The sequence below is a fragment of the Ursus americanus genome, chromosome 17, assembly GCF_024610735.1.
Source record: "Ursus americanus isolate L20-20 chromosome 17, mUrsAme1.1.p, whole genome shotgun sequence".
In the NCBI taxonomy this organism is placed as follows: domain Eukaryota; kingdom Metazoa; phylum Chordata; class Mammalia; order Carnivora; family Ursidae; genus Ursus; species Ursus americanus.
The window spans coordinates 36,706,190-36,729,242 of record NC_142143.1 but is presented as its reverse complement, the minus strand read 5'-3'; the positions used below and the strand labels follow the sequence as shown (position 1 = coordinate 36,729,242).

Genomic DNA, 23,053 nt, shown 5'->3' with positions numbered 1-23,053 from the left:
AGAGACCAGCCTGTAGAGTATGAATTGGCTGGATGAATATTTCCATGTTTATCACCACCAGCTCCGAAGCCCTCCTCCACTGCTTCACAAGCCCTCACAGAAGCAGTAATTTAATCCCTGCCCAGGCTTCTGATTCAGTTAAGTCTGGGGTGTGACTTCAGAATTTGCTTTTCTAACAACTTCCCAGGTAATATTGATGCTGCTTGTGTGGAGACCACATTTTGAGAACCACTGTTGTAGAAAGTTATTTTTATAAACATGATGCTATTCTAGAAAAAGATGTGCTTTCTGATCCTAAAAACAACAGTACTAATATCAGAATATTTTTATTCTTACCTGGCATGGCTAGTGTTGGAAGAGAGGGTTTTTTGTATTTTGTATTATTTTTCAACTTAAGCCAGACTGAGATGACTCAGAAAATTATTCATTACACATCACAGAAAATGGTCATTCAGTGAGGTCTAATACTATGGGCATCCATGAATCATTCCCAGTACTCATCAAACAGTCTGATTGGACAGATTGTTAGGCTTACAATATTTGCCTTTGTGATGCCATCTTGCTGTAGGAAAATCTAACTATAAAACAAAATTAAGGTCCTGTAGAATAGTAGGAAATATTTTGTACACCAACCATATTATCCCATACTAGGCAATGAGATCACTGGGCTTTAGGGAAACATTCAGCATCAGGGAAGGATAGCTGATTAGTGTAGTGTTGTAACCAATACAATGTGTCCTGGGATGCTCTTGGCCTGCGTGCATGTAGTCAATCTAATTGCTGAACTTCTTCAGGTCCCTTGATGAGCTGAATTATTTAAAATGCAAGGAATCCACTAAAACCACCAAGCCAATTAGATTTCCTCTAGTCCTGAGAGACAAGTAAAACTTAAAGCTAATTCTTCTAGGTGTGCTGAATCAAAGCCAACTCACCGTCCTAGGGACTAATACTTGTATAAGCTGAGAAAGAATGGAGTCCCTCATGTAGTGATGATAGTAGCTAGGAATGTGGTAGTCTACTCTACCAAATCCTGAAACTAAAATACCCTGAAGGGTAGGCCCTTGAAATAAGTTTAAGCTCAACTTAAATCCACATATATATACAAGACAATTTAAATCACATGTGTGCAGAGCTCAAGATTTTCTGTCTTGTAAGTTGTTGTCAAATCATTTATATATTTATGTTTATTCTTTTAGGAAAGTCACGATAGCATGGCGCACTAAAAAACTATACAATATTTTCTACATTTTTGTCATTAGATTAAATTTGCAGGGTTCTACAGAAGGCAAAGTTACTAATAAGTCTTTGAATGTGCTTATTTTGAAACTATAGTATTAGACACACCAAAATATATGGTTCTTAATCAAACTGGCATAGACTTGGGGGCATTAAAACTCTTATATGTATGAGGCAAAATGATGGTCTATCCAGACTCACCTTTCAGCTAACACACTTAGCACAGGGACACAGATGGATGGGAAAGATGACCCTGACCCACATAAGACCCACATTCCTGTGCAAGGATAGAAGCATGATAATCAGGAAATGATGGTTGTTAGTTACAGAAAATGCATTATTGTGAAAACCAGGGGAAAAGTGCTTATGAGAGGAAGTGATTGGATTATGGGGAATGAGAGAATAAAGATAGATCATTCCTACTGAGTAAATTGCTGTGATTTATAAGAGAAAGGGTATAGTGATATCTTGGCCCATTACTGACTAGATTCATTTCACAAACAATCCTAAATCAGAATGTGACAGTTTATGGGGAGACAAACAAAGTCTCCCAAAGATGCTCATACGTTACTAAGCTTTTAAACTGGCATATTTTCATCTCCCCACACCTTTACTGCTTTAAGCTTCCTTGGTTTTGCTGGTTGACATTTGTAATTGTAATTTTGCATTCTCCCTTATATGACTCTAGTAATAGTTTACTACACATTGGAATAAGAGAGAAAAAAATACTCATATATTTTATTATGTATTTTTGGAATTTTGAGAATTTCCTAAAGAATATTACCTAAAAGAAATTTGAAAATATCATGTACTTAAAAGTATACTATAATATTTGGACAATATTAAAATAATTAAGTATTGTTTAATAATAGACAAGCATTTTGGTGTTTTATATTATTTCTCTTAAATTAACTGTGAATTAAATGATTATCTTTAATTGCTTTATACAGGTAAGAATCAGTTATATGCATATAATATATTCTTACATCAGTTTAGTAATGTATGTGTTTGCTTTTATTTTTTTTAATTCAGATTTAGGAGTTCTTATATCATTATATGCTAATCCTTTAAGAATACAGATTGATATACCACATTCTAAGAGAAATTTTTCACAAAGGATTCAACACAGGAAACACTTGTATAAAAAAACAGACAATTTCATCAAATTTACTGAAAATGCAAATGTTGTTTAGTGTTTCTTAAAAAAGAAAAAAGAAAAAGTCTTTGGGAAAAGTTCAAGAAATGGTATTAAAGCACAGCTCAGCGAGGGGCTAAATACCTTGCCTTTTTTTAATAATGACTGATTAGTGTATAAAACTGAAAATATTGAGTACTCCAGTTGGTTAGTGTGTGCCACGAATGATCTTTAAATGTCATTTTTCTCTCAGCTCTGCTTGGGGTAGCAGACACTCGCTGATGACGGCTTGATTACTAGTATTTAAGGAATGATTGCAGGGTTGACATTTTCTTGTGAAAGACAAGAGTTGAAGTAAGGCTTCATACTGCTTTCTGAGCTGGTCTACAGACATACTTGCAAGACTAGCCAAGGTTTCCCTTGGGAAATGATTTTGGATCTGCTCTCACTTGAGTCCCAAAAGATCCAAACTACAGAGCAGAGGAGACGTAGACAGATTTCCAAAGACAGGCTACCATTAGTCACAAAAAAAATCTCATCAACTTTCTTAGTCACAGAAAATTATCAGTAAACTGTCTGTGGTGTCTGTCAATAATGTACCATCATGCCTGCCTGATAGAATGAGTTTGGTTTAAAAGTTAGTCCCAACAGCTATTGAACTGGTATACTTTCTAGAGGTATACGAATTAGATTATGGAGATATTTTCTCTTTGGATCTAATTAAGTTTGACCCATCTTTCTGGTATGAGTTAGATATCAAGCATCAAAATTTAGAGAGGCCCCTTTAGTCCATGAAAATATACTATGGTGTTGTCTTTTTACCTGTGACAGCAGTTCTTACAAAGCCCCTAACACTGGCCTTAAAGGCCATACACAAACTGGCTTCCATTTCCTCTCTTACTCTCATTATTACCTGGCTTCAGCCTCACTGGAGTCCTTATTATTCCTAGAATAGACCAGGAAAAATCCTGCCTCAGGGCCATTTTGCTTCAAAATGCTTGTCTATTATTAAACAATACTTAATTATTTTAATATTGTCCAAATATTATAGTATACTTTTAAGTACATGATATTTTCAAATTTCTTTTAGGTAATATTCTTTAGGAAATTCTCAAAATTCCAGTCTTGTCTGTGACACTCTTGCTTCAAACATTCCCATGTACCTTTACCTCCTTCAAATCTTTGTTTTAATGTCACCTGCTTACAGAGGTATGCCCTCACCACCATATTTAAAATAGTAATTCCCATTAGCATTCCCATTCTTACTATCCTGCTTCATTTTTTGTCATGGTACATATCACTTCCTAACATAGTATGTAATTTACTTACATATTAGTTTTTTTTTTTAAATTTATTTGACAGAGAGACAGCCAGCAAGAGAGGGAACACAGGCAGGGAGAGTGGGAGAGGAAGAAGCAGGCTCCCAGCGGAGGAGCCTGATGTGGGGCTCGATCCCAGGACTCCGGGATCACACCCTGAGCCAAAGGCAGACACTTAATGACTGAGCCACCCAGGCGCCCCTACATATTAGTTTTAACTTATCTAAATTTTTATAATATGTATTATTTATCTCCCTCCACTAAAATAGAGATTCTATGATCTTTCTGTCTTTGGTTTTCTTCTCTATCACCAGCACTTCAAAAATGCCCACCATGTAGTAGGGGTTCAATAAATAGTTGTTGAGCGAAGAAGAGCAATTATATTCTAGAAACTCTATATGGATAGGTCTACAACTACATCCATCACTTCTATAGTCTTTGTGTCTTCCTAGTCTCTGGCACACGGAAGGTGCTCAATCAATATTTGCTTGTTGGATAAACATATAAATTTCATCTAAAAGCCAACAGAACATTTGGGTATAACTAAAGAGAAAGGGAGCCTAAAATATTTTCTTAGAGTGGTATAATCTAAATTTGCGGCCTGTCAGAAAACTGTTCCTTTCCACAATGCTTCTTACAGAGCTAGAAGGCAGGTTTTGCAAAAATATTAATTAGTGTTAAATAATAAAAACATTAATTATTAATTGGTAGATGTCTTAACAAAATTGTACTTAACTTCTAGCCCATCCCGTTTATAGAGTCAAAGGCAGCAGAAGATAGGCCGTTAAAATCTACAAAACATCTTATATTTTTCAAAGCAGATTTCTCTGTGAGGAAAGAGTGCAATCATGATCAGTAATGGTGTCCCAGGTCCTGAGGCCTATCCACTCCTCATTTAACATTCCGAATAGAGAGATTCAGGGATGCTATTTGTTATTTTGCTACTTGTTAAGGTGGGCATAACATTTCTAAGGAACATCTAGTTTGGAAAGGAAAGAGGGTTGCCACTCTTGAATATGAAGTGCATTGTTCTGTTAGGGCATCCAAAAGCAATTAATTATGCTAGTGGCAGGAGATCTCTCATAGCTCTCATTTGTTATATGTAATTATCTAAATGAATTATGCTACAATTTGAAACACTTTTCATAAATCTAGGACCATAAAATTAGAAGTAATAAAGACTGAAGATGTTAGGATATGCAGGTGTTTAAGTGCTGGGATTCCACGATCTCTCCACATTTGTTACCAGAGTAATCATGTACCCAGTTCTGTCATCATTATTAGCACTTCTCAGCTCTTCAGACCTCTGAATCCTGAAACATTCCCTCTTCACTCTCTCTCCGGATGCCTTCCTGGGCCATACGGACTAGATCTCCGAGTCAATGTCCAGAGTGTTACACAAGGGCCAGAAAAGGTATGTGTAGGAAAGATATGTTTGGCACCTCAAAGGCATTTTCCCACAGAAACTTCCTTATACACGATTGCTAGACTCCTCTATTGTTACATCTGAATATTCTTTTAAAATATTTTAATGCTACTATTAGAATATATTTTTATGGGGGTGCCTGAGTGGCTCAGTTGTTAAACGTCTGCCTTCAGCTCAGGTCATGCTCCCAGGGTCCTGGGATCATGCCCCACATTGGGCTCCCTGCTCAGCGGGAAGCCTGCTTCTCCCTCTCCTGCTCCCGCTGCTTGTGTTCCCTCTCTTGCTATCTCTCTCTGTGTGTCAAATGAATAAATATAATCTTAAAAAAAAAAGAATATATTTTTATGGGCTGAATTGGGTACCTAAATTCCACACATAATATCTCTCTTGGAAACATACTCTAAGTGCTATTAACACATTCGTAGTTTGAAAATTGTCACTACTATTAACATTTTATTTATTTATTTATTTATTTATTTATTTATTTTAAAGATTTTATTTATTTATGTGACAGAGAGACAGCCAGTGAGAGAGGGAACACAGCAGGGAAGTGGGAGAGGAAGAAGCAGGCTCCCAGCGGAGGAGCCCGATGTGGGACTCGATCCCGGAACGCCGGGATCACGCCCTGAGCCGAAGGCAGACGCTCAACGACTGTGCTACCCAGGCACCCCAATATTAACATTTTAAATAACTATCTGGTCCTGAAATAAACCTTTGGCTCCCTTCAGAGCATGTGACTCACTTGCTGTACTTATGCTATCTTGATGTGTAAGGAATTACCTGAAATTTAAAAAAAAATCTTTTCCATCCTGGCCCTGTCTTCCTAGTTCTAGGCTTATCTTTCAAATCAGGTAGGCATTCTCAGTTCTTGTGTCTCAGACTCAATGAGTACAAATCCAGAATTATTATGTCCTTCAGTAGTCTTATCCCTACCAAAACCAGTATCTGCTCTTGAATATGCTGCTGGTAAGAATTCTATCAACAGTCTCCTGGTATTAACACATGAATTAGCTTTTGCTACATCCTCTATGTCAATTTTTACCCACATATAATCAGCCTTAAGTTTTTTTTTAAATCAAATTTTCTAAATGACTCCAGGATTCATCTCCTCCTATCCATTCCTAGGGCCACTAATCTAATTTAGGATCTCATCATATCTTATCTGGCTTTTTGGAAATAGCGTCCCTGGACTCATTGCTTCAGAGCACTTACCTATTTTATAACTACTGGAATTTTCTTCCTAAATCGTTAGAAAAATAATTTCTTTTTCAAAATCCTTCAGTGGCATTCTGTTATTTAAAGAATGAGCTTCAAACGCTTTAACGTAATAACCTAACTTAGGTCCCAAAAGACCATGTGAGGCTTGTTCCTTATTGTATGAACACCAGTCTCTCTGGGATATCCGTACTCCTCGAATTTAGGGATTCTGAATCTTTTTTGTACCATGGATTCCTTTGGCAGTCTGATGAAGCGTGTGGACTCCTTCCTAGGACAATATTTTTTAATGTATAAGATAATAAACATAAGATTACCAAGGAAAACACTTCTACAGTGATAAAATTCTGTCTGTGGACCCGCTGTTTATGTCTTTGTGGCTTTCCTTGTGATCCTCTCAGCAAGAAGTGCCTCTAAACCACTCCTCTGATTATTGAAATCCTTCTCATCTTTCAAAGCCTATTCAATTCCCATCTCCTCTGCGCAACTTTACCTAGGCTCCCTGCCCCATCTGTATTCACCACTTTGCCCTTTGCCCACTCACAGTAGATTCTTTGTATTTCTAATTAGTCCTTATCTTAACTTAGCCTTTTATTAGAATATATTATATTAATTGACAATAATGGGCCAAACAGTAAACTAACTGGCCCCTTTCACACATTTTGAATTTATGATTCTTTTAAAACACTATGCAATATGCATATGAGGAGGAAACTGAGGCCCAGAAATTTTGTTTGACCAAGCTAGTACAATTTGGTGCTCTTATAAATTATTTGAGGAAAGGAATATTTGAATAATCTTCTTCTTTATACCTTCTCAGGGTCTGTGGAATAATATTTGTTCAGTAATGTTTGCTCATATGGATTTAAAGATAAGGAAAACTGGGAAATTCTTATCTCCAAGTATTTAATGCCCCTAGAATTGACTAGAGGCTGTAGTAGGACAGAGATATGCGTAACAGTGTTCCTAGTTCAATGTATGTGAAATCAGTGGTGACTAAATCCTTCTTAACATCCTAAAAACTCTTCTGGTTCCTAGCAGTTTCACAAATTGAAAATTTACACAAGGGTTTTCAGCAGGGGTTTCACAAGGGGTTTCAGTTCCCTAAAATATTATCTCTTGCTTTGTACTCTTGATCAAAAACAATAGTAATAAAAATAGGACAAATTAAAGAATTTGTGTGGAATCATAATGAATTCAGGAAACGTTTACATGTGTGATAATATCAGTTGTATAACCTATTTCCTATGTTACTCCCTCTGTGAAAACAATAAAAGCAACCCAATTTTAAATATAATTCCCTTGTTTCAGTTTCACTTTTTTTTTGTAGTCAAACATGTTTCTTCAGGTCTTCCTAAAACAACATTATTAAACAATCTATTTTTAAATAAAAGCATTTATTAAAAAAAAGATTTATTTTGCAATAGTAATGTTTTCAAAATATTAATTTGTAGTTTAAAATCATATATTTATGATTATTAATTTCTCACGTGGAAGTTTCTCATATATAAGAATTATTTTGTGCTGTGAACTATAAATTAATGTATAATTAATCACTATCCTTTTCTCATGGCCTTTTCTAATCTTGTATTGTAACAAAGACTAACTCAAATGTCCCAGGGTAATTGATGTTCTATTTTCACAGCTCCAGATGGTCCTCCTGAAAGTGTGTATGTAGTAGCAACATCACCTTTTAGCATCAACATCAGCTGGAGTGAACCTGCTACCATTACTGGACCAACATTCTATCTGATAGATGTCAAATCGGTAAGGTGTGTCTTACGTTCTGCAAAAGATGGTATAGAAAGTGATTAAGAGGGGCGCCTGGGTGGCGCAGTCGTTAAGCGTCTGCCTTCAGCTCAGGGCGTGATCCCGGCGTTCCAAGATCGAGTCCCACATCGGTCTCCTCCGTTGGGGGCCTACTTCTTCCTCTCCCACTCCCCCTACTGTGTTCCCTCTCTCGCTGGCTGTCTCTCTGTCACATAAATAAATAAAATCTTAAAAAAAAAAAAAAAAAGAAAGAAAGAAAGTGATTAAGAATACACATTTTGGAACCAGACTATTTGAATTTTAATCCTTGCTGTGTTAGACCTCAGGCAACTTACTTAACCTGCGTGTGTGTGTTTCAGTATCCATATCTGTAAAAGAAAGATTAATAATTGTACCCAGGTTATACGCAACTAATGAATCATCGAACTTTACATCGGAAACCGGGGATGTACTGTATGGTGACTAACATAATATAATAAAAAATCATTAAAAAAATAAATAAATAATTGTACCCAGGTTACAGAGATCTTGTGAAGACTGAATTAGAAAATATGCATAAAGAACTTTAAACATTGCCTGAGTAAGACTCAATAAATGTAAGTAAGGCTCAATTAGTGTAAGTAAAGTATTATTAGCAGGATTATCATATTTATCCCCAGGTTTTAGATAATTTTTTTTAGATAATGTTTATAAATGAGGGGTTAAATTGATAATAATATACTGGTTTAAAATAGAGTGAGAAAGTACTTAATTCAGCAGCTTATATACTAAAATTGGAATGATACAGAGAAGATTAGCATGGCCCCTGCGCAAGGATGACACACAAATTCATGAAGCATTCCATATTTTAAATAATAATAACAATAAAATACAGAAAAACTCATAATATGAAAGGTGAAGGGAGAAGGCATTAGGAGAAATAGCTCCCAAATAAGGTAAATTATAGCTTAATATTGAAAAACACCTGAAGCAGACCATGAGAAAGAAATGGTACTAAAAGCGTGAAAAGAAAGATTCATTCAAGAAGAAGCAAGTCGTTCGGGAATCCTTGGTCAAAGCATTCAAGAAAACTACTGAGAGAAGCTAGATTAGGAGGCAGACTGTATAACACATAACAGAATTTGGGTTTTATGATAAGGCCAGTGGAGTGTCAATTGAGGAATTAAAGCAGTGTTGGGATATAGATTTCTATTTTATAGGATCAGCTTGGTTGCCCTGCAGAGGATAGAGCAGTCTTAGTGCAAAATTCAGCAAGGGGACAGGACGCTGTAAGAGGAACTGGGTAAGAAATGGTAAGGACAGAAGAAATGTAGTGAGGGAATGGAATGGAAAATAATTTACATCTACAGGATTTGGTGGAGAAAATCGGTGGGTAGTGAGTGGAAGGAATAATCGAGGATGACTTTATGATATAGGATTTGGAAAATTGTGAGAACGATTTGTAAAGGAAAGGAATGAATTCAGTATTAGAGGTGCTGAGTTTGAGATGCCAGGGAGCCCTCCAGATGAAGATACTCCGCTAGCACTGTTATATAGAGATCTGGAGCTCAGGAGAGGAGACCTGAATTTGCAGATTTGGAAGTGTTGGTATTTAGATGATAATTGAAATGATAGGAAGGGATGAGATTAAATATGGGACATGTAGTTTGAGAAGCTCTTCTGTAAGAACTAACCTGAGAATTGAATCCTGGGGAATCCAAACATGTAAACAAAAGGCCACCAAAGGCACCAGACTGGAGTAGCCATCCAGATGGAAGGAAACCCAAGCATAAGAGTCAAGCCTTTCACCTAAAACAGGGTGCTCAACCACATAAATATGCAGAGTTCTTAGCTGGGATTAGGATTAGAAAACCTTATGAGGGCCCTGCTTGGGTTTTACTTGGCCTGATGACTGCTCTTTTCTCATGGCATCTAATGCATTGATTCAAATAATTTATGGTGAATTCTCCCCCTTCCTTGCTGTCTCTACCTATCTTTTGTTTAACGTTTATAATTTTATTACGTCTTTATGTTATTTCTAAAATGGAAGTACTTCTACCTCAAAAGACCTGTCATGATTAAAAGAAGGTTTAAGGGATTATTGGTGCATTTGTTAAACCCCATTCAGTCTTCTGTTTATGTTCCTTTTTAGAGCTTATTTGTGAAGACTTTTAGTTCATAATTAGCCAAAAGTAATCAACATGCATGACAAATGCTCTGGGAATATGTATTAAAAGCAAATTACAAAATGATAATGCTTTCTTCTGTCATAGACACCTTATAAATGAAAATAGTTCTCTCTTGAAATTTGTGCTTAAAGGAAGGGAAAATAAAATATTTTTGAAAGTGATTTATAACATCATTTTCTTAGTATTCTTATTGAGATTAAAAATGAGCAAGGGAAAGAGAAAAGGATGACTAACATGGTATTGCTTACTTTATATCAGTTACACAGTAGCCTCTCCATAGCATTACCTTACCTTATCTAACATTTTGCTGTAAATATATGATCTTCATTTTGCATCAAGGAGAGTTGAGGCACAAAGATGATAGCTTCTCAAGCAGTTAAGACCTGGCTACAACCAGTAGACAATGGTGTGATAGGAGAAAGGAAAAATGACCAAGTAGCAAATAAAATTTGCCAAGTTGAAATATATGCTCATCCAAAACTTTTGGGTCAAAACCAGCAAGAATTCAAATAGATTGTAGCACTTTGTAGTTTCCCCAGGGTTCTTGGAACAAGGCTATCATTTAGTTCCTTCTCTCCTTTATTCATTTGACACATAGTTTTAAATACATCCAACATGCCTGCATTGTGCTAGGTGCTGGATGCCTAGAACAAGTCTGATGTGGTCATTGTCTTTATAAAGCTTATCTGCAGCTCATTTCATGGATATATAATTATCTATCTTCAAAAATCATTGGCTTCCAGGGAAGAACACATGTCATTGAATTTAAGGCTTATGCTGTAGCCTGGCCTTTGCCAAATACTAGTCACAGAGGCATAAAACTCTTTTCCTAAAAGACTCAAGTTAAGCAAAACTTGACAGTCTTAAAGATATATGGGCGCAGATATCACCCTGGATGATACTACCAGAAATTCATGCATTTTGTAGTCCTTTGTTCACTGTTCCCTTTTTTTTTTCCAAAATAACAAATATTTATCATTTCTGTTCACCACAACGAGGATGCAAAGCATAAGTAGCTCACATTCTAGTGGGAAACACCAGAATATAAACAGCTAATTACAGAAGGTGAGCTATGCAGTTTTTTGGAATATAAACTAGCAAAGTAATTGAAGTTCCTGTTATGAGGGGCATACAATAGAGAGGAGACTTCAAGAGCAGGTTAAATTGGTTTTAGAACTTGAGGAATGAATAGTGGTATGCCAGGTGGGGAAGGGGGCAAATGGAGTAGGAAAAGGAGAGAAAATAGAATCAAAGTCTAATTGCTGATGTTGTCTATAAAACCACCATACTGCAAAAATAATAGGACACATTTCATAATAATAATAGATGATCAAATATAATATGAGCAAACAAGCTTGAAATTGTTGGAAGGGAAATAATGAATTAAAAAGTTCTGAGGTTTCAGTCCCAGGTGAGTGGACAAGTAATGATTAACAATAACAACAACAGAGTAGGTTTAGTGAAGAAAAATAAATGAATTTTGGTACATTCTGTATTTGAGCACCCACCATTCTTTTTGGATTTTATTAAATATATTTTTAAGATATAGTAGATCACAGGCATGTTATGTCATATTTTTACTACTCAGTATTTAGTATGGACTATTTTAATGGAAGACATTAAAATAATTTTAATTTTACTTTATAAGATCAGGCCCAGTGTAGTAGTGTAGAGAGTTCTGGATTCTTGAAAGACTTGGGGGCAAATCATATCTCAGCTACAAAATAACTATGGAATGTTGTGGAATTCACCTTAACTCTATAAAATTAGAATTCAAATAGGTATAGTGGTCAGTCAAGGAACATAAACTTCACCCACTTGAGTGAAGCAGTGGTGAATTGGAGACTTGTGCCCCATTATAGAAGTCAGCTAACACTCATCTCTAGATAATTACTACCCAGCATGAATATAAGCCTAGTTTTAAGGATAATTTAAAAAGCTAGATTTCTATGTGATGTTTAAATGCTGACAGCTAACTGAATCACGCCTACTTTCTACCAGTGAGAATATGCTCTTGATCAGTAGTATCCCTATGCTGATCTGCTCTTCGGCCACTTTAGAGGAAGGAGGCAACTGCCTTCAGTGCTCTAAGGTGGGAACATCGATTTGACTTTGCAATGCGTATGTTATTTATCAGCCTTTTGCTGTGTTTCTCATAGCAACATCTTTAAGTTAAAACAGCTCTTAGAAAAGAGCATTTAAAGAATATTTTGAACAAGAAATCTTTCAAAGTTACAAGGAAAGGTCAAGTTGGAAATGAATTTAGTAGTGTGAACAGTGTCTACAATCTGGTTCTAAGTGTTTCAATTCGGATACCTGAGAGTAGCATGCATTGTAGGATTTCAGATTTTCTGATGTTCATCTCAGGAAAAACCCTTCTTTTTATTGCTAGAAACTTTAGCTATGTTTAATCCCTGCAGCGAATAAGCCAGACTCTTCATCAAAGCAGACTGTGTTTGAACACACTATACACTATATTTAATACACCTAAGGATACTCATTTTTGCACATCTAATAATTATAACATCCATGATTAACTGAGTCCTTATCCAGTGCTATGCGTAGTGCTCGATGGGAGTTTTTCAAACTGCAATCATGACCAAAATTTTTTAAATGAACTGGAATAAAATTGAAAAGAGAAGAAAATATCAAAGTGCATTTCAGAAAGAAGTGGCATTTCTAAAAATTGTTTTCAAGTTATAAAGAAGTGTGTGTATGTATGTCTGTGTGTGTGTATGTGTGTGTATATATGTGTGTGTGTGTGTGTGTGTATATAAAGTATAAACACATGCACAGCCTGAGTTATGTTACAAAATGTGTTTCCTTTTTGTAGGTCATGATCAAAAAATATCAAAATCTCTGTCCAGCTACTTCAGATCCATTTTTCTAAATCTCACCAAGCACTATAAATAGATGTTATTACTCCAATATTACGTACACAGAAAGTAAGACACAGAGAACATAAGTAATTTTTCAAACGCTACAGGAACTACTATTACATGACCAAGCTGGGATTTGAACCTTTAATGGTTGATTACCAAAATCTGTATTCTTTCGCCTATAAAACATTGCAGTAGAAAGTAAGGTTTCATTGACACAGAGATAATACTTGCTTGTTCATTGGATGGATTGATTGTGGTCGTTGGTTGATTTTTTTCTTCTTTTATTTTCAGTTGCTGAAATAATTGCTTATAAGTAGACTGTTAAAGTGGCACTTTAGATTTTCCAGGACAATCTGACTGCAAGAAAAAAATAATTCAAATCTTGGCTAGATAAATATACTACATGTAGCTTTGTAGTATTGTTTTGGTAATTTGGATCTCACGTGCGACTTCCTTTAATTACTAGCTGTTTTGTCCTGTAGGTAGATAGCGATGAATTTAATATTTCCTTCATCAAGTCAAATGAGGAAAATAAGACCATAGAAATTAAAGATTTGAAAATATTCACAAGGTACTCTGTGGTGATCACAGCATTCACTGGAAACGGAAGTGCTGCGTATGCTGAAGGAAAGTCAAGTGCTCAAGTGATTGTTACTACTTTAGAATCAGGTAAGGCATATTTTCCATCACTGCTAAAAATTGACTGAGATTTAAGTGTCTTTCTTACAATTTCTCACACCGCCCCCTAAAAAGGGTATGCATTCCAAGAAATTTTTAAAGCGTATAAAACATAAAATTCAGTGATTCACCATAACTGACAGAAGTGAAGTTTTTCTAGTTACCTTTTTTAGGCTAAGTGGAATTATGTAGAATAATCAATTCTTGGAAATACAGAAACAAATTAGTTCATAAAAATGTCCTAATTGTATTTTTTTGTATTTATTTTTGCACTCCATATTTCAGAAATTTGAGTTACCGTGCCTAAGAGATGATTTTTCAAATGGTCTATGGCCAATAATGCTTCGTGTAAACTTCCATTTTAATTATTTCTGTCCATGATTTAAATGCACAGTAAAGTAATAATATTCTATCATTATATAATCTGGAATTCAAAATTAGAATCTAGGTCATGCTTACCGTATCTGTTTTCGTCACCTAATCAAATGACATGTTTTTTTATATAACCTATTTAATAAATGTCAGAATCCATACAGATTTCCTCAAGTTCCTACGAACAGGGTCTGAATCAATAATAAGTTTGTAACCAATAGGAATAAGTGTGGAAAGTCAGCTTCCCAGAACTTGCTTGCCCTATCCTCCTTCAGACTCCTGATGTTCTTTGCCACCAGATATATCTTTGGAAAGAGCACATGAAGGGATGTGTTGCTATAGTTTATTTGTTGCTATCTGTAAGGTAAGTATAGGAGGTAAAACATGTTTTTTAGCTAGTCTTTTCATTATGTTATATACTCTATTGTCTATAAAGTTATGGTTCTACATTAACAGATAACATCTTATCCTCAGCACCCTAAAATTTCATTTGTTTCCGTTTTGCCGCCACATATATCCCAGATATTTATTTTCTTATACTTTCTACACGTCTCCCACATCCTACCTATGAGGAAAGATTATCCTGAATTTATTCACACTCATACCATAAAGCACTGATTCTTTTTTTTTTTTAAGATTTTATTTATTTATTTGAGAGAAAGCAGGCAGAGGGAGAGGGAGAAGCAGGCTTCCTGCTGAGCAGGGAGCCCGATGCAGGACTCGATCCCAGGATCCCGAGATCATGATCCGAGCCAAAGGCAGCCGCTTAATTGGCTGAGCCACCCAGGTGCCTCTGATCATCAAATCTTAATGTGCTACCTCTCCCAAAGATATCATAGTTAAATAAATTATTACTAAATCTCTAAGAGTAGAATTTTAGGTGTAAAACCAAAGATACTTGGAGAATAGGAAATTCTTTCCAGCATTCAGAGAGTTATTTCACTTATTCAACCTTAAACCTGATCTGATTTTTAGAGAAAGTTCTTATTAAAAGAAAATATATTTTTATATCATAGAAATGTATAACAGCAAATGCAAAAGTATTTTTGAGCCAATTTTTCACTTTAGCTATGCGTTTTTCCACTTAATATGTGATATTTGGCACTATAACATGTTTATCTGTTTCTCTTTTTTTCTCACTGTTATTTATTTACTTATTTCTTTTGCTTGCTACAGGGTACTATCTATAAAGATATTTGCAAAATAATAAATAATAAAGATACTGAAGCTTGAACATCTGAACCTTTGACAGTCAAATATTAGCAGGCTTCTTCATGGAAATTCCTTTACCTAGTATGGGAGATATATCCATTTCAATTTGATCAAAATAGATATATTCATGCGATCAGTCATTTATATAAAGAACACTATGTAGTACAGCAAGGACTAGTTCCTATATTCATAAATTAATTTTATCCTCACATATATCACTTTCTTTCATGATAATTTACTGATACCTAGGTGTTGCATATTTTTTTTTTAAAGACACTTTCATTTTTTTTTTTTAAGATTTTATTTATTTATTTGACAGAGGTAGAGACAGCCAGCGAGAGAGGGAACACAAGTAGGGGGAGTGGGAGAGGAAGAAGCAGGCTCATAGCAGAGGAGCCTGACGTGGGGCTCGATCCCACAACGCCGGGATCACGCCCTGAGCCGAAGGCAGACGCTTAACCGCTGTGCCACCCAGGCGCCCCTAGGTGTTGCATATTAGGCTAATTTTTATTTATCAAAAATAAAATGGAATATCTAGACTATATAAAGAACTCTCAAAGCTCAACACTTAAGAAAATCCAATTAGAATTTGGCAAAAAACGTGACTAGACATTTCATCATGAAGGAGATACAGTGGGCAAATAAACTCATGATAAGATAGATTTTCAGCATCATTAGCTATTAAGGAAATGCAAATTAGAACCACAATGAGATATCCTATGCATCTACTAGAAAAGATAAAATAATAATTATAAAATAATAATGATGCCAAATGCTGGCAAAGATACAAAGAGACTGGATCTCTCATACATTGCTAATGGGAATGCAAAAGGGTACAGCCACACTGAAAAACAGTTGGCAGCCTCTCCTAAAACTAAACATGCACTTAGAGCACATTACCTAGCAATCATATTCTGGGGCAATTATCACAGAGAATTAAAAATTTATGTTCGTCAAACAGCTGTAAATGAATGTTAATAGCAGGTTTATTAGTAAGAACAAAAAAAACTGGAAACAACCTAAATGTTTTCCTATGATTAAACAAACTTTGGTGTATCCACAAAATGGAACACTACTCAGTAATAAAAAAAAGAATGAACCATTGATACATACAACAACCGTGAGGGAACTTAAGCATTATGCTGTTCTTTTTCTTAAAATGACAGAACTATGGAGGACAATGGTTAGTGTGGGAATGCATAGGGTGCAAATACAAGGGGATAGCCAGGGAAGTTTCTTTATGGAAATGGAATAGTTTTATACCTTATTTCTGGTGATGATTGCGGGAACTGTTACATGGGAAAAAATTGCATAGAACTACTAAGAAAGCATGAAAAAATGGTGAAATCTGAATAAGGCCTATAATCTAATTAACAGTATTGTACTAATGTCAATATCCAGGTTTGATATTAAACTACAATTAGGTAAGTTGTCACCACTGGGAAAAGCTGAGGGAATGTTCTAGGGGACTGTACGTACCACTTTTGCAAATTCCTTTGAGTCTATATTATTTAAATAAGCAGTACAAAAAGTCATGGAGATGCATTCTACATAAAAATAAATACATGTAAAAGTCAAAATAAATAAATAACCAAACTAACTGGATCACCATTATGATTTCTGTGACCTACATGTATCACCCATTTTGTTTGTTTCCATAACATATATGGTTTAAATAATTTGTGTAACACATTTTATAAACAAAAAATTTGACTCAAATGAATTTTATATGGAGATTAAAAAGAGGAACACAAATTTTAATAAATTAATTGCCTAATATTTCATTTTAGTCCCCAAGGATCCACCTAACAACATGACATTTCAGAAGATACCAGACGAAGTTACAAAATTTCAGTTAACATTTCTTCCTCCTTCTCAACCCAATGGAAATATCCAAGTATACCAAGCTTTAGTTTACCAAGAAGATGATCCTACTGCTGTCCAGATTCACAACCTCAGTATTATCCAGCAAACTGATACCTCCGTCATTGCGATGTTAGAAGGACTAAAAGGAGGACATACATATAACATCAGTGTAAGCATTCATAGCTTTTAATTATGCACCTATTTTACAAAGTCAGTTTACAAACTCAGCATTCAAAAAACTGCAGTTTAGGTACACGCTAGATTTAGCATATCTTTTTGCAGGATTGTGTGAGACATGCCAACAGAAAATAACATTTAGAGAAATGAAATTGCTTATTTCCTATTATAATACAGCAAGCACTGTGAAAATATGTAGGTAACAAAAAAGTTTTCACAACAATAGTAGAAATCCAGAAATAAAATAGAAGGGAAAGAAAATGCATGTTAAAAGCAAGAGGGCGATGATATGTAAAGAGAGAATTCTACCTAAAGGGAAGCTGTTTATGTGTGGTTATAAGTGGAAAATGGAAAAGCAAATTTCAAAGGCAAAGGGCAGAAATAACTATGTATATGTTTGAAATTCACCTGCCTTTCACATAATAATTACTAAAGCTAAGCATTTTATATCCTAATTCTAAATTATCCATGCATGTTTATATACATACAGACATACACACAATTTATTTCAAAAATGCATTTTGTAGTATGTCTTAAATTTTCAAATAGAATTATATGGGTCAGAATATCATCTTTTAAGCAACAAAGAGTTCGCCCTAAACCTGCAGGTAGCTTAGTAATTAATTTTCCTACCAGTTCTTTATGATCCTCGAGTAATGATCAGAACGCTGTTATTAATAATTTGTATTCATATGTATATGTTTTTCTCTATATTATATTTCTGCATATCTTCATTTCTTCCTTCACTCACTATATATTTTATTTTATTTATATCTATCTATCTATATAGATAGATAGATTCTTGTTGCACATCCCATTAAGCGGACCACCATTGTGGAGGGTCTATTAGAGGGAGGGTTGTTAAGAGAATAAACTGATCCGAGTTCAAATCCTGCTCTGTGGTTTGTTTCTGTGCAGCTGCCTCAAATCTGTACCTCAGTTCCTTTATCTAAAAAAGAAAAAAACAAACGGTAAATTCTACTCCTGAGACTAATATTTCACTGTATGTTAACCAACTGGAATTTAAATAAAGACTTGAAACCAAAAAAGAAAGGAAAGAAAGAAAGAAAGAAAGAAAGAAAGAAAGAAAGAAAGAAAGAAGAAAGAAAGAAAGAAGGAAAGAAAAGTAATAAGAATAATGATTTCTTTATAGGATTTTTGTAAGAATTAAAGAATTATAGTTATGGGAAAGAGTGAGTGCTCCATCAGTTTTGCCTTTTGGAATAAGAGAAAAAAACAGGAAACAAAGTAGAACTAATTCATAATTTAAAGAACAGTAAAAAAAATTCGCTAACTTACTGTTCAGAAAATGCCATTTATAGTTTCCTCAACACCTGGGGAGTTTATTAGAAATATATAACTTTCACATCTATCCCAACCTACTGAATTAAAACCTGCGTATCTTCATTCAACAGATTTACAAGTGACTCCTTTGTATAATGCAATTTGAGTAGATCACCTAATTCTTCATTTATTATCTCACTTAAATGTTAGGCTATACCACAAAGAAGTAAAAATAACGAAGCACACCATAGTATCACTTTCCATTTTTAATACTTTTTAAAAAAAGATTTTATTTATTCATTTAAGAGAGAAAGAGAATGAGCATGAGCGGAGCAGGGGGAGGGGAGCGGCTGAGGGAGCAGGAGAAGCAGACTCCCCACTGAGCAGGGAGCCCATGTGGGGCTTGGGTCTCCATCCCAGGACTCTGGGATCATGACCTGAGCCTGAGCCAAAGGCAGATGCTTAACCAACTGAACCACCCAGGTGCCCGATACTTCTTTTCTTAAATTTACAAACTCCAATAAATATTTCCTTTAGATGTTCTTTAACCACATTCTTTAGGCTTAGTTTATTCACCATACCCACCACATCATATATATTATTATAATTTTAATTCACCTAAAAACATTCCCAAAATATCTATAGTGTGGAAATATAGAAAACAAGTTAGTTCCAATAAACATATTATATTCTGAATTGTTTTTGTGAATGAAATTGGGCAAGAATATAGTCTTTGTTTTATAGTGCAAAATAAATAAAAGAAGATTCTCTATCTACAGTTCCTTAAGCGTAAAGTGAATTGAAAGGATTCACATTTGAATCACCCTCTGTCTATACAAACAGAAATGTTTTATGTGTATATGCTGCATTATGCAGGTTATAGCGTCGGATACTTTGGGGCAGGGGTGAAGAAGGGCATAAAGGCCAACTTTCAGAGGGATGATTTAATACAGGAAAACAAGGAGGTTGAAGGAATAGGATTTCATTTCAGAGAAGGGAAAAAAAGAGGGTCTTGAATATGGATTTAAAGAAAGCCAGAGTTACCTAGCTACAGAGGAAAGGAGCAGATGTGAGAGTAGATGAAGGAGTGTAGACATAGTGGCTTTTCTGCGTCTGCACCTCCTCCTCAAATTGAAGCCACATCCTTTCCTGGTCACTATGACAGGGCTGTTGAAGTCACTCAGTCTTTGTTCTCAGGACTTAGTACTACAAGATCAGTTTTAAGAACTACTTTATTATTAATGTTCTTCCTACACACGTGTATTCATTTCAGCAAGTGCAAGAAAAATATAATAAATAGACTATATTCAGTTTTTAAAAGTAGAATCATTTTTAAATTACATATGACTATAATAAAAATAGTAACAAGATGTTTCTTTTTCTTTTTTCTTTTCTTTTTTTTTTTTTTAGGTTTATGCAATCAATAGTGCTGGCGCAGGGCCAAAGGTTCAGATGAGAATAACCATGGACATTAAAGGTACATACATGAGCTGCCTTCCTGTGAAATACTGTTGTCTTAATCAAAGAGTAATTATAATTGAATTCTATTATTAGAGTTCAGAATGTAGTCAAGCTTTTAAATGATGCATATGCAATAATAAGCATACATTAAGTAATAAAGCCTCCTTATTAAAGCTATACTTAAAATGCCTAAATAATAATGCAAATTACCATCTTAGAGAATGCCCACCTGCTATTTATCGTATATATCTTTCCCTCTAAATTTCAAGTTTTCTGGGACAAATTTTATAGTCTGTTATTATGTATTGTAATTTTGTTGAAAATTCATTGTTAAATTACCCATGGCTAGACTTTTACTAGTTTTAATTAAATTCCTTGACTGATCTTTACCTTGAAAGTAAAATTCTTTTTGGCTAATCAGATAGTGTTTACTGAACTACCATATATTCAACTTTATGATTCTGACTGTAAAGTAGATCTATCAATTCATTATTCTGACAGGTATTCTTTATAGGAAATAGAAGTAAAATTGAAGGCTGCCTCCCTCACACAAAACAATCCATGAAAACTAAAGAAGATTGTTAGTAAGAATTTAAGACTAGTCGGTCATTTGGGATACTTTCTCTACCCGACTGAAACCATAAATGCAATTGTGCCATCTCTCTAAAAATGTATAATAAAACCTGCAGAGGCGTTAAAAAACTGAAGCGTATGGACCTTTAGTAGAACACTCCTCTTTCTGAAGCAAAAAGTAACTGTTCTTAGTCTTTGGTAAGCACAGCAGAACAGAGTGATTAAATGTGCCAGCTCTAGCCTAAGTCTAGGGTCAAACTGCTGAGATTGAATCCTGGATTGGCCACTCGATATCTGCTTGACTTTAGGCAAGTGTCTTAACCTCTATAAGCTTGTAAAATGCAGATAATGCTAGTTCCTACCTCACAGACTGTTGTGAAGATTTAAAAAGAAAAAACCCTTAGGACAGTGCCTGGAAACTAGTACAATTAAGAATAAGAAATATTCACTGTAAGATGAAGCTGATATAAGTTTTATCTTTTCATCAATGGTAGTTCATATAATTGTAATATTATTTAAAAGCATTAAGATTTGCTTTTAATTCCAAACGACTTGGAATGTGCAAATGGATAAGCTCTTCAAAAACATCAGCTGTTTTACTAAACTACTTCATAAAGAAGAGCTTATGTCATACCATCTTAATTTCTTTTTGTTATTCAGTGACAGGGAAGTATGCAGGTAACGATGGATGCATTATATTAATTCTTTAACAAAACTTCCTATGTCTATTGCTTTGATCATCCCCAGGTAGAGATGATTTGTTCTGACTTTCCACTCCTTAGATAGGACAGATAGACTCACGATCAGTTGTCTAGAAGGAATATGTGAGTACTGGTGCTAGTGGTGAGGTGCCAGAGAAATATTTTTCTCCATTAATATGCATTGTTTTTGGTGACATGGAGTGACATTGAATTAATAGTAGTCTTATTAAATTTGAATTTGACACATAATATACAGTTGGGCAATCATGTGCAATGCCAGATTCCTCTAACTGAAACCTTTTCTTAGGGACTCCTCAGTGGCCTGGCTGAGAGTTTCTCAGAACTCCTGAAATCTGAGGCTGTTCCTGCTGAATCCTTCCTTCCTTCTTCTCTCACACAGGTCTTGGACCTGTGATCTGTGGTTGAAAGGCTCTCACAACCTACTCCTGTTCCTGTTCCTTGACCCTTCATGGATATTTCCTCCAATAAACATCCTACACATCTAATATTATTCTAGCCTTTACATCTCAGAGGAGTGAGCTAAAGGATCAAGCCAAAAAGATTTGATTCAAATCTTGATATTTCCCTTTTACAGCTATGTGACATCAGGCCATTTCTTCATCTATAAAATGGAAATGGTATTGCCAACTTTATGGCATTATTGAGAGGCTTTTTAAGAAATTTAATAAATATGGAAATTGAAGTTTGATTAAGCAACTTGCTGTGCTCGAGCAGCAGGCACACATTTGGCTATGAGATGAAATGAAACAAGCAGAACTCCTACAAATATTGATTTTGGAGATATTTGTATGCATTAGTGGTAAAATGTGAATTATCATGGCACTTACAGAAATTATTCTGGTAATATCTATTAAAGTTAAAAATATTTTTATCTTTTGTTCCAGAAATTTTGTTCTTGGAAATCTACTCCATAGAAATAAAAGGATCAGTAAATAAGGCTAAATATATAAGGCTGGTTATTGCAGCAAATGTTCAAAACCGGAATGAAAAGTGAATTCCCATTACTAGCTGAATGACTAAATAAATATGATGTTGTCACACCGTGATATATAACATAGTCACTAAGAACAATGAGTTAGTCCCATACCTGGTGACTTGGAAAGACTTATATAAGTCATATTTAAGTGAAAAAAAGCATATGTGGAGTGATAATAATATATAATATAGCCCTATTTAAAAAATCAAACAGTGAGAATAATCCGTTATGTATGACTTTATGTATTTTACATGGTTATGTGAACATGGAGAAAAACATGGGAGGATATCATCCATATGTTTGGCATGGATAAACTGTGGGAGGGATGCTGGTATGACTAGAATAGAAATTGATGAATCAGCTAAAGGAAGTAAAAGAAGAAAAAACGCACTAAAATATCCATATTATTTAATGCACTTATAAAAATTATATGGTGTGGGAGCAAATATAATTTGAAATTTTTTTAATATGTGAAGAAGAGTCATATGCCTAAAAATCACACCTGAGTCCCATTATCTCAAGTAAGTATGAAATACATAATTAAAGCATCAGGAGATAATAATTGCTAACCATCTCTTGTA

The 23,053-nt window shown here is 34.8% G+C and overlaps 2 protein-coding genes and 1 non-coding gene across 9 annotated transcripts in view; 2 read left to right on the top strand and 1 right to left on the bottom strand.

Annotated features, from left to right (window-relative positions):
* Positions 1-23,053, bottom strand: part of LOC148108660 (uncharacterized) — a 199,554-nt gene that overhangs the window by 97,175 nt on the left and 79,326 nt on the right. The window lies entirely within an intron of this gene.
* PTPRQ (protein tyrosine phosphatase receptor type Q) overlaps positions 1-23,053 on the top strand; it is a 258,211-nt gene that overhangs the window by 178,559 nt on the left and 56,599 nt on the right. For all 6 annotated transcript variants that reach the window (XM_087868896.1, XM_045779834.2, XM_087868894.1 and 3 more), the window contains 4 exons: positions 7,977-8,098; positions 13,634-13,820; positions 17,204-17,448; positions 20,151-20,217. In XM_087868896.1, coding sequence (XP_087725022.1) covers positions 7,977-8,098; positions 13,634-13,820; positions 17,204-17,448; positions 20,151-20,217 — 621 coding nt within the window. The remainder of the gene's footprint in view (positions 1-7,976; positions 8,099-13,633; positions 13,821-17,203; positions 17,449-20,150; positions 20,218-23,053) is intronic.
* LOC123780955 (U6 spliceosomal RNA) lies at positions 8,845-8,951 on the top strand. The gene has a single exon (XR_006776551.2). It is a non-coding gene; the product is annotated as a U6 spliceosomal RNA (small nuclear RNA).